The 12,500-nt window shown below is 57.5% G+C and overlaps 1 protein-coding gene across 12 annotated transcripts in view; it reads right to left on the bottom strand.

The window, feature by feature from the left end:
* The window catches only part of EBF3 (EBF transcription factor 3), a 117,174-nt gene that overhangs the window by 16,088 nt on the left and 88,586 nt on the right, over positions 1 to 12,500 (bottom strand). For all 12 annotated transcript variants that reach the window (XM_047073624.1, XM_047073629.1, XM_047073627.1 and 9 more), the window contains one exon: positions 12,315 to 12,441. In XM_047073624.1, coding sequence (XP_046929580.1) covers positions 12,315 to 12,441 — 127 coding nt within the window. The remainder of the gene's footprint in view (positions 1 to 12,314; positions 12,442 to 12,500) is intronic.

Here is a 12,500-nt window from a genome sequence, read left to right on the forward strand (position 1 = left end):
TTGAGGTTATTAAATGTCCCACTGATAAGTAACTAGGTGAACTTGACCAGGTGATAAACACTGCTGTGAGCAAATGATCGCACAGTGAAGAATGTTTCTCTGTCCTGCTGTTTCTCCAGATAGCTTTTCTCTCAAAAATGACTGTATAAAAAGTTGCATTAAAAATGTGTGGCCGCGGAGGACAAAACTGGTGCTCAGCGCCCCCCCCACCCCCGAACCTCAGCCCCCCCAGGTGCCGCCATCACTCCACCTCGAGACCGTCGCGCGTGGTCTGCAAACGCCTGTTTTCTCTCCCTTTTTTGGGCTTTAAAATGATGCCAGTTCCTCTACTTCATCATCAACCGTCTCCTCCGAGCGCATTTCATCTATAAGAAATTCAGATGCTCGGGAAATTAAAATTTCAAAGATCTGCTGCAAAAAAAAATCAATGGGGCGAGATCAATGCTCATAGAAATTTCATGAACTTTGAACTGATCCGGGATGATGATGAGAGAGGCCTGGAGTTTCAGGCGGCTGACGGCTCCGCGTGCGGATGAAAAGCGGCCCGTGCGGCGGAGAGGAGGGCCACGGTTTAGATGGGTTTTCGCTTTCATATTTTGTCCGACAAAAAAATTAATTTTTAGTCTATTTCAGTAACAAGCAAAAATAGAAGAAAAAAAAAAGCCTGCCTTCCCGACAGGACGTGCGAGACCCCCACTTCTTAAGAGCACCTAATGCTTTGCACATTAACGCGGCCACGAAATGAAATCGGTTCCCTTTGCAGCCGATTGCAGGTGCAAATTAATATTGTAAAATGAAGATCAATACACGGACAGGGCCAAATCAATACTGGCTAAATTATTGCTGCATTTTCCTCCTCATTCAAGATGAGTTGTGTTTTCCTCTCAAAGTCAATACTTTGCAGCTTTTCTCATTAATTTCTCAATAAATTTGGCAATGAATTTCAATCACAGAACTCGGCAGGGTGAGCCAGGCACCGTGGCGTGCACGGAAACACAAAGGCCACGGCGGTTCTGCGTCACGCACCAGAGGCGTGGGCCCCAGGAGCCCCCACCCGGCCCGGCCCCCCGGGTGGGCACCAACGGGAAGGCCTCGGGTCACCCTTTGCGGACGCCGAGCGGCTGACCCCAGGCTGCCCTCACCCAACTGACCTGGCCCTTCCGCCCCCCCCCCCCCCCGCCACGGGTCCCCGCCACCAGCAGAGGGGATCAACCCCACCCCGGCCCGCCTCTGGTCCACGTGTGGCCGCCGCCACGGAAGCCCCTCCGACCCGCCAGCCGAAGGGTATTTTCCGAAAGCAAGACTTCCGAGGATGGGAAAAATGCCACGCTTGACTTCTAATTGGAAGTCAGGTGCCTCCCCGTTCGTATGGGGAATATTGTTCTGGTATTCACACACACAGCCCAGCCCGGCCTGTGCACAGGGACCCGCTTCCATTCACCACCGCCTGGCAGCGGATGACAGCATTGTGATGTGACACCAAATGCAGAAAAGGGGACAGCTCATCTTCCTTGTTACCAAAATAATACCCTTGCTGACAACTACTGGATTGCATTCAAACAATTCTGTTTACATACCTCAAAGAATACGCCGGATTACAGCTTTCACAGCATGGCGAAACTACACCTGCCGAGCCCAGCCCGGCAGCTAAGGAAAACCAAGGCACCTGCGTATCGGCCGCCCTCACTTCTTGGACGGCTCCGTCTCCAGGGACGGGGAGCCCGGAGACAGACTCCCCACGGTGGCGGCTCCGGGGTGGGCGAGGGGCCCTGGCCGTCCCGCGCCCCCCGCGCCCCCCACCAAGGCTGTCCCGACAGACGTGAGCTCCCTCTACGTATAAAGAGCCTCCAAACAAGAGGAGAGGCCGGCCCCTGAGACCGCGCTCTGTGCACGAGAGGTCTCGCGCTAGCCGTCATCCTTTCCCCGAGAAAGAAAAGTCAAGTGTCCTGGTGTTGCTAAACCTCCTAGAGATGGTCTTTCAAGGAAAGGTCTTAAAACCCAAACAGGCAACACAACGCTCTGTGGAGAACCATCCCGGCAATGGATTTGCACGCTCTGAACCAGCGTGAAATCTCTGCTCAGACAGAAGCTGAAGAACGAGCTCTGAAAGTAATACCCGCCCCCCCAACTCCCAAGGCTGGGGGTGTTCCTGCTGCGGGAAGACCCCCGCCCCCGTGCCGCCGAAGCCAGCCAGCCCCCGCCCCACCCCCACCGCGGGCCCACACTCCCAGCCGTCCACTCACTCGCTCGGGGCCCATCCTCCTCCCCGAGGGCGGGGCCGCCACCCTGTGTCACGGCGCCTACCCTGCCCCACGCGAGGTGCACAGCAGCAGGAGGGGTCGCCACATTTTTGATGGGGGGGGGGGAGGCCAAGGTGAATGTGACACCATCCTCTGTCCACACAAACGTTTAGGTGAATGTGACACTGTCCCGTGTCCACCCCGAGGTTTCAGCACCTGTGATTACCCACGTGTCTGTGAGCTGGTGAACTGCACGGTATTCAGCCGTGCAGAGGAACGAAGATCTGACGTGGGTACCGTGCGGCCGACGTGCCACCGAGTGAAAGACGCCAGTCACAAAGGGCCACGTGCTGCGTGATTCCATTTACGTGAAACGTCAGGAGTGAGCAAGTGCACAGGAGGGGATCTGGGTCCCGGGAGCTGGGGGCGCAGGGGGAGGCAACGGACAGGAACGGGGAACGCCCAGGGACCGCTCACGGGTACAGCGTTCCTTTCCGTGCAGTGAAAATGTTCTTGAATGAACAACGCTTGCACAACTCTGTCCACAGACTGAAACCTACAAAGTATACGCTTTGGGTGAATTTTATGCTGCATGAATTCCATCTGCATAAAAAACCAGATTTCAAGTGAAGGTAGCATCTCTAATCTGGATTAGACTCTACACACCAGCTCTCCCTCCACTGAGGAAAACGCTCTTCCTGGCCGGAACGCCGTCTCGCGATAAGGACGCTGCTGGCACTTCTGTAAAGAAGAGAGGTCTACCCAGGGGTGAATGAGGCCGACCCCAGCTTTGGGGAAGGGGGGTCCACAGGGAAGGCCTCCCATTTACTGAGCATAACGGCTTCCCAACATTACTGCCCTTTGCAGTCTCCACTCGGGCGGCCCCCACTCCTGGATTTCAGGCTGGGTGAGGAACAGGAATGTTCTAAGGCAGAGCCCTTAAGGACATCACCAAGATTAACATGAATGCTAGGGTCCCCCAACCACGGTCCTCGCACACAGGACTCTGAGTTCCGTGCTCACGTAAAATGGTTTTGCTTCCACACAAGATGTCCTGAAATCCCACAGTGTACTGGGATCAGAAGGCCCCTGTGGCCTCACGGGACCTCCCTGCCACCCCGCAGCCCTGCCTCTCACCCAGACTGGCTCAGAGTTCACGCTCGGTCCACACTCTTCTCCCTGCCTGGAAACTCCCCACCCCTGCTGCCCACGTCCAGGGGCGGCCTCCCCAGCCACCCCGCACCACCTCCCTCCCAGGAGACCCCCGGTGCCTCGGCTGTCCCTTCCTCACAGAACTTAGCAACTTTTAGCACTGTTTTATTCACTTCTTTTCCATATCCTGTTCCGTTCCCATAAGACTGTGAGTCAGCAAGACTATAAACGTGGCTCATGCATCAGACATCGGCCGAGTGCAGCCCAGAACCCGGCATCACGGCTCCTTCCTCTGCTGAGGAACCCACCGTCGAGGGCTGCCTCACCCCGAGCACCGGTGAGACCCAGACCCATCCTTCTCCGAATCGCCTGCAGGGCCCCGCTGAGTACCTGGTGCGGGCGGGCATCGGGCAAACCCTGAGTGTTTTCCGACACCAGGCTAAATTCCAAATCGCGTGGACAGGGAGCTTCACTATCGCGTCCTTCCACACCATGCTCGTCTTTAACATCGTTCCTGGTAGTCGCGTGTTCCAAGGGCAGAGGACAGGTGCCGCGAGCCTCTGCAGAACTCTGGGCCGTGAGGGGCGGGGGCGCATGGGTGATGGGGGTGCAGGGCCCCAAGCACCCCAGCTGTTCTCCACGGCACCCTGACGAAGCTCCAGCGACCTGGGGCGCTGTCGTGGGGGCTGTGACAGTAGAACGTCAGCATGAGCCCGCCCCCCCCCAGGCAGGGAGCCGTGGGACACTGCACCGCCACACCTCGTTTTCGTGGTATTTAAACAAGTCAACTCTGACACGACCTCTGAATTTACAGGCTTTAGCCCGGGAACGTGCTGTCGTCCAATGCCAGGTACGTGGCAAAGCCGCGTCACGTAGCTCCTGCACCCACAAAACCGCTGTAGTGGCTGCAATCCCTTGGCCTGGGGCTTGTCCACCAGCCCAGCACCGAGGGGACTAAAACTTTACGTGGGATGTTTCTGTACCGGGGAGGGTTCGTTAGGAAAAGCACCGGTTGATCTCCAACACCAGGGATGGACTGACTTTTTGTGGGAAAGCCTGTGGCTGCCTGCCAGTGCCGGGCGCCCAGATCCACAAGACTGGAGAGGGGTCCGACCCTGCAGGCCCCCAGCCCCCCACCCTCCGTCCAGTGTCCCTGGGGCTGCGATGAGGAGGGCGGAGGGGCATCAGGCAAGGGCCTTCTCCTCGGAGAATAAGGCGTGACAAGACAGAGAAGGAATTTGGCAGAATCCCCTGCATCTGGCCACCTCGGGGTCCTGACCTAGGTCCTCAAGGGTCATCCGACGCTCAGAGCGGGAGAGGACCCCAGCCCTGGGACCCACGCTCGGCAGCAGGGTTTCCGCGAGTGGGAGAGGTGAGGCAGGCCCGCCGCACGAGGGCAGGGAAGGGGGAGTCTGCACAGGAGGAGGGACAGACAGACCCACCGCCAGGCTGCACCTTAAAGAAACTCCCTCTAAAGATGATTTACACCAATGCTTAGCACGATCTGCAGCGGCCAATTGTCTCCACGGGAGTTTCTGTATTTAAAGTTTAACACGGTCTGTAATGAGCCTTCCAGAGCATACGTGCAACACCACATACACTCAGGTCCCTTGTGGGGCCAACTTACTCCGTATGCTCGTTAAGAGTATTTGAAACTTCTATTTTTTTTTTGCGGGGGGGGGGGGGGGGCAGCAAAGCGTCCGCGTCACTAATAGCTTTCCACTTTGTTCTTCTTTTATTGAAAAACCATTCTAAGAAAAGAATCACTCGTTTTGCATTTTCTACAATGAATCAAAAAGGCCCAACTGATCTGAATGATCATTTCTTACAAGTACTTTTTCTCAGGCTGAGCTTTTGGGATCCAAGCCAACACGGAACAAGTGTGTACGGACAGGTGCACAGACCTTCCCCGAACAAAGCCCAGGCTGCCCCGGAGCTCGCAGGGGCGTCCCCGTCCCAGCCTGTGCAGCATGCCACAGTGGACCGCACTCGCTGTCCAGGTCGAGCCTGGGCCCTGCACCGTGCCCTGCGTCCAGCCAAACAGACCTGGCGGGAGGAGGCCGTGGCATCCCTGCCGGGGCGCGGCGACGTGTAGTCCTGGCTTCTGTTCTTCCAGGATCACAGAGACCCCTAACCTAGTCCCCTTCTTTAGCGCTGAAAGCACCACACGCTTCCGTCTAAGGTTCTCCATCAAAAGGTTGTTCCAACGCCTCCCTTGGTCTCCATCGCCGGACTCGTAGATTTTTGCCAGGGTGAGTTGCGTGATTTTATTTGTACGTTTGTTATCTCTGCTTTGCTGTGCACTTCAGCTGACTGTATTTCACGTTGTGCTTTCAAATGGTGGGTTCACCCGTTCCCCACCCCCGTGCCCTTTCCAAGCTGTTCTCAGAAACGCGCGAGGCATCCGTGCCAACCAGAGGCTCGGAACAGACCCCCCGCACGTGAGCCCATCCCCTTCCGTGACTCTCCCCGTGGCCCCCCGGGCGGGCAGGGAAGCCAGGGAGCCTGCCCGTGCCGGGGACTCAGCGGGCAGAGGGCCAGGCCCCCTCCTCCGCCCGTCCACGTCTCGACGACCACTGAGTGAAACCCGGATGACCCTTTTGTCCTTTGGGGAAGATAAATGGCTGTGTCCTCTCGGCTACATTTTGTCAGGTTTGGTGCCGGAGAGTCAATACCTTCACCTTGACATGGAAACTTCGTGATTTATCAGTTGGTTTCTCCTTCTGGGTTAGCGCGGCCCCGGGAAGCGCGGCCAATCGGGGCGCAGGGAGCAGACTTTGGTCACAGCCACTTGGAAAACAACCACAGCCCCTCTGATGACAGACAAATGTGTCTTGTTAGCAACTGCCCAAAAGCGCTTGACTTGTACTAATAACAAAAAGGCCATGCTGGTCACCGTGGGTCCAAAGACGAAGCACCCTGTCACCAGCCTGGTTGGGAAATTAGCAAATAATGTTCTTTTCCTTGATAAATGGGTGACAGCTCCCTCTCACCAATCATTTTTAACATTTTGATGCATGCCTACGATCCCACTGGAGGAGCAGAAAAGTTTACTGGCCCTCAATTTTCAGATGATGAATGGAAGTCTCTAAATGTGCGATTTCTGTATGAGGTATAGTTCATTTTAAGCAATTCTAGTAAATGGGTGTCACTGATTAGGACAAATAGTCTACTTGTGCAATAGCACAAGCGGTGTGTCTCATTCTCTGGGCCTCCTTCGAGACAGGAGGCAAGGGGACAGCGGTGACCCCGGGAGCCCTCCCAGCACCAGGCCTGAGACGGGCACGTTGTGGATGTCCACACCGCCAGGGCCCAGGCAGCATGCCGGCAGGTTCACTGATGTCCACCTGGCCTAATGCTGAACCGCACAGTGCAGAGGGCACCAGGTGGGTGCCCTCCCTTCCCCCCGGACCCCGAGGAGTCCTGCCAACGACCCCAAAGACGACCAGCCAGCCCCAGGCACACACCGTCCCAGTCAGAGGGCAAAACTCTGCCCTCTAGGGGCGCCTGGGGGGGCTCAGTCGGCCGAGCGTCCAACTTCAGCTCAGGTCATGATCTCGCGGTTTGTGAGTTCGAGCCCCCCTTCGGGCTCTGTGCCGGCAGCTCGGAGCCTGGAGCCCGCTTCGGATTCTGTGTCTCCCTCTCTGCCCGTCCCCCACTCGCACTCTGTCTCTCTCTCTCTCAGAAATAAACATTAAAAAGAAATCCGCCCTCTACCGCCAGTATGCAAACAAATGACAAGAGCCCAGGCGGGCTGCGTTGGGACAAGAAATGGCGGTGGGTGCAGGAGCTGTGCGCGAGGCAGACAGCTGTCCCGGCCCTCCGACTCCGGACAGGCCTGGACACGGCCTGAGCCGAAAACGCAGGCCCCGCATCACAAACCTCACAGAAAAGCCAAGGCGTCTACCTGCCAGGGACCCTCCGACCGCCGGGTAGGAGCCGTGAACCCCGTCGTGGCCAACAGAGAGGAACAGCCAAGAGCCACGGGGCCTCGCTGGCCACAGCAGACGGTTCCATGGCTGGAAGCTTCCCCAAACTCCAGGGCCCGTAATACAATATTTGTTTCTCCACCAGGTCCACACATGTGGTGAAGTATTTGTCACTGAAATAATCAGGTGGCTTCCATTGACGAGAAGCCATCAGCATCCGGTTTAGCACAGTGAAAACAGTATGATGGGGGAGGGGGGGGACTAGGAATCATTTGTGCTGTGGGTACAAGTAATCTGTCTGAAGAGCGCCGGCCGGGGGGACGGCTGGTTGGGGCTGCCTGTGGTCGAAGGGCACTATTGACTCTACAGCGTGTCACTGTGCTGTTGACAGAATCACATCTGAATGCACACAAAAGATCTCTAAACCACTTCAGAAACATGAGTGCCTTTCAAGGGGTGACAGGAGGTGGGGGGTAAACGGTGGAAGTCTGCCGGAGGCCACAGAAGGCCCTGGGCGCAGAAACAGTCACCCCATAGGGCCAGGACGGCACCTGAGGACAGGGCGGTCCCCGCCTTGACACGTCCCCAGGTTAAGGCACAATCTGACTTCAAACAAACGACAACATAAATACTGTATCGGAAAGAACACAAACTGTTAGCAATTACTGGCTGAGTAATGATTTCACAAGCCGGAAACTGAACGCACATCTTTGTGCAGAAAATAATCGTTTTCATGTCCCCGCCAAGTAAACGCACTGCAGACCTGAGCCTGGCCCACGCGTGCAGCGCTCCGGCTCCCGCCGCGGCCGCTCTGGACATGCCGTTAACTGCCAGGACCTTGATCCGTAACTGGCTTTGGCCTGTGGCACACAATATGTCGTCTCCCGGTAATTTGTGATAATTTCTGTAATCGAGCAAAAGAAATCTCTAAAATGAAGGTGGGTCAGCCAAACATTCAGGCGCAGGACGTCAACCCTAAGAGCCCCCCCACCCCCACCCCCACCCCCACCCCGGGACACCCGCGGGACGATGCTGGAAGGGGAGCCACGATGGACCAGCTTCCGTGTGTCTGTGCCCCAGGAAACCGTTTCACCACGTGGACGCTTCGCGGCAACAGCGACAGTCACATTCGTGCAAGAACGCCTCACACGCGGAAACGTGTCTGTGAAACGAGTTTTCGTTCTAACGTAATTTCAATTAGAAGCGTACAAATCCCAATTTGTCTCAATCAAGTAACGCGGCAATGCCTACATCCTAATTGAAAAATAATTTCTTATTGCTCTTAACAACTTGACGTGTTTCTCCCGGTGAAGTTACGAATGTGAAACCGTTTGGTCTGCCCATACCAGGAGTTTCTCAGGTAGGCTACCCTAGGACTAGTCTAATTACTATTAAACAAGCAAATGACACGCTATCAGACAAATATTAAAACAAGCATTGCACTCAGTTATTAATTTGCACGATTCACTTTTAAATGCAGCAAATATCTCATTAATTTAATTTTAGGTGCCTACCCGTTTATATTGCATTTTACAGTCTAAAAGGCAATTTACTATTAACTGGCAATTACATACAGAGTGATTGTTAATTCTGCTCCTAAGTGCTAGCCGCTTGAAAATTGTTCTCTCTCTCTCATTTTTGACCTTCTTACAACAGGGGTGAGACGCACTGGGAATACAAAGGACCCGTGTGGAGGAGCCGGACAGGTCACTTGTGACTCCTTCTTTTAATTCACCATGCTAATCAAGTGAACTGCCACTACCTCCCAAGGTAATTCGGCCTTGATAGTGGTTCAAAGCAGCAGGCCAGAGGTCCCGGAAGGACGGACAGACGGACGGGCCCAGGGCAGGGGCAGCAGAGAGCACCCACACCCACTCTGGGTTGACTGATCGGGTCTGGTTCTGAAAAAATCTGGTGTTTCTCAGATCACTGTAAACAGATCATTTAGGCCTTTTGCGTCTGGCGGGCGGGGCCCCTCCTCCTCGGGCAGGTTCATTATCCCCGGGGCCTGGCTGCCTCGGCCGGGAAGGTTCACCGTGAGGGTGTCCCGGCAGCCTCCGGGACTGATAGGAGCCAGATGCCCAGGGGACGGCGCCCTCCCTGCAGGGGCTGCGCGCCCGTGTCCCGACGTCCAGAAGGGCTGGCTCGATTTTCAGGGGGGAGAGTGCAATTCCCAGTGATTACTTCATTGTCCCCATCAATTTCAGGGCAATGCAAATCAGACAGAAGCTTCCAGGTCAGACAGGTTATGACCCCACCTTTCCTCTGCTCCCTGAGAGTGTACGGGGCCCCGTATCCCTTACACAGCGTTTGAAATGTATATTCCCGTTAATGATTGAGGCTGGGGGTGGGGGGGGGGGCAATAGATTAGCCTCCCGCTCGGAAAGCCTGAGCTCACTGAATGGCCTCATTGAAACGCCCATTCGTGGGAGAACTCTGCATGGGCAGAGGGGACCCTGAACCCGTGGCCCTAGAAGCCCAGTCAGCGTGGAGGTGGGGGACACGACGTCCACCCTGCAGAAATGGAAGACGGCACCAGGGACAGCGGGTGGCAGCCGGCACTCTTGGGGGATAACCCTGGAACAGCCCAGACCCGGGAGAGGAAGCCAAGGAAGGTGTTGTACACCGAGAGCCACCTCGGCACCCAGCCAGCCCCCCACCCGGGCAACACTGCCACTAGGGGCCCTGCACACGTGACCCCTGCTGGCCAGTGACAGGCGGCCCCACCCCCACACGGTTTCCCATCTTTCCTGTGCTGGTCTCCAAAGCTCAGCCCGGCCCCTCCTGCAGCCGGAGAGCAGAACCGGACCTTTCTGCCATCATGTCCTTCTCACAACACCACTGACCCGCCCACCCCCCACCCCCACCCCCGCCCCCGCCCCATCCTGCAGATGCGAAGGTCTGATCTACGACAGCAGCGCCTGAAGGCACCGCTGAGGCCTCGAACCAGGATGATGGGCAGACTAACTGCTGTGGGAGAGCCCGTCCTCCATGTCTGTGCAGATGGGCAGGGCGGGCTGGCCGCGTTCGGACACGCTCACGGCAGGGCCTCCCACCAGCCAGGACGCCCATGTCAGGTGGCAGATACGTGAGCCCACACACAACACGGCTGGTGAGGAGACAGGAAATGTCTCCTCCTTGGACGAGCCGAGGCCCCTGACGGCGGTCACCCTAACCGTCCACGGAAGGTGCCGCCTGTGAGAGCCCACCTGGGGCAGACGTGGCCCCTAAGTTCTCCCTGACCTACACAAAACCCACGGGGGCAGGCCGGCGAGAAAGCGGGACTCAGAGGGATCAGGAGGCACCGGGCCCAGGACCTCCGGCCAACACCAGGCAGAGGGGAGCTTGCACAGCGTCAAGTTCACAGGCCAGAGACATGCGGTGCCCGTGAGCTGTGAACACGGAGGGGCACAGAGGCCCCACTGGGTACTGGACGGAACCCTGGCCACACCGCCCAGGGACCTGGCACCTGGCTGGACCCACCACCCAGCACTCGTCGGAGACGCGTGGACACTCCCAAGATGCCCCACGTTGCGTAACCCCATTTTGCGTGAGACACACGGGGGGCCTCACAGACTCGAGGAGCTGACCCTCTCAGTGTCTGGATCTTCCCAGGGAGCCAAAAGCGCCCGGACCCCAGCAGAGGGCCCAGGACGTGCACCCATAGCTTTCCGCTACGTCCACTTCCCCCTTGTTCCTTGGCAGTTCTGGACTCCTGGGAGAGTGTGCTGGTCCCATAGGAGGAACAGCCCTTAGCGTGGACACCTCCTCTCCCACCTTGACCGTGTGGCGGGGCGCTGGGACAGACAGCAGAGGAGGAAACGCCCCCCGATCGAGGACCCCAGGTATCGCTGGCGGCCAAGCTGTTAAGGGTCTGGACGCCTCTGGGGATGACAGTCATGGCTCTGAGAGGACCCAAGTCAGGCCCACCCCTGAGGTGATGTCGGGCCTATGGGAAGCGGTGCTGGAAGAATCTTCAGTTTTCATCCCACACCCATTCAACCCTTCCTACAAGGGGGAGTGCGTGAGTAAGCTCTCCTTCCCCTTCACACCCCTACGCGGACAGCGTCCCTCCACCCACCCCCCGCCTGGTGGACAGAGAGGCCCACATCCCAGAGGAAGGGAGGCCACACCCGCTCGGGGGCATCCTGCAGCCAGTGACGGCGTGTTGTCAAGCCCGCGCCCAGCCCAGGCTCCCGGCACGGACCCCCCGGCCCCCTCACCACACCACCACGTCAAGGCCACGGTAGGAATAGAACAAGCGCCCATCCCTGCCGCCTCACGGGGTTTCGGCAGGTGCTGCCCAGCGGTACAAACCCTTCTCAAACGTTACAACTTTTGCAGTTGGCTAGAGGCCATCAAAACGCAAAGACACCTTGAGTTTATTTATGGCGTTTGTCAAGAACAACCTCGGACACACGGTGTTAACTGAGCACCTGTGTGGGCAGAGCGTCATATAAAACAACTCCGCGTAATCTCAGGGGCGACCCTGTCTGGTGACACAAGTTTGAGACCCTCCCGGAAAGAGGATCACAGCATAGGGCCTGGAGCAGACACCTGGCTTACCCCCGTTTACGGCGTGTGTGGCCTCGGGCACGTGACACGTGTATAATCTCGGAGTCCCAACTTGTGCAAGTGAGCGGCAACGTCACCAGCAGCCACGCGGAGTGACAGCGCAGGCACACGGGTAGCCGCCCGATGCGGGCTGGAAGTGACTTGTCACTGACGAGGCCACCGCCTTGCTTTACGGGCCGGAAGGCCAAGGTGCACGGATGTGGGGAGGGGCCCGGACCACACGGCCCGAGGGGGCTGCACCCGTCCACAGCTTCGCCAACTCAGACGAGGATGCGGAAACCGTGCGCCCGACTGGACCAGCCCTTGGGCCCGGGGGACTTGGCCTGTGCTCACGGGGGACCCGCCTGTGCAGGCCCAAGGGGCCCTCTCCCAGCCTGTCACAGGGAGGAGACATCCGAAGTCGGAAACGTGAACTCACCGGTGTAGACAAACCGCCCAGGAGCACCTTTACAGAACTGCTTGGATTTGTAGGACAGGGTCACTTCAACGACTCCAGGAATGTGCCGCGGTGGGGTCTGCACGCGGATGGCATGGGGGGTGATGAGCTACAAGAACCACACAGTGAACAGGCTTTCAGAGGCGCTGGCCGGGTGGGCGGAATTAC

Source organism: Lynx rufus, unplaced genomic scaffold, assembly GCF_022079265.1.
Source record: "Lynx rufus isolate CCGP_SWC_20201006 ecotype Redwood Valley unplaced genomic scaffold, mLynRuf1.p SCAF_11, whole genome shotgun sequence".
NCBI classification, from domain to species: Eukaryota; Metazoa; Chordata; class Mammalia; order Carnivora; family Felidae; genus Lynx; species Lynx rufus.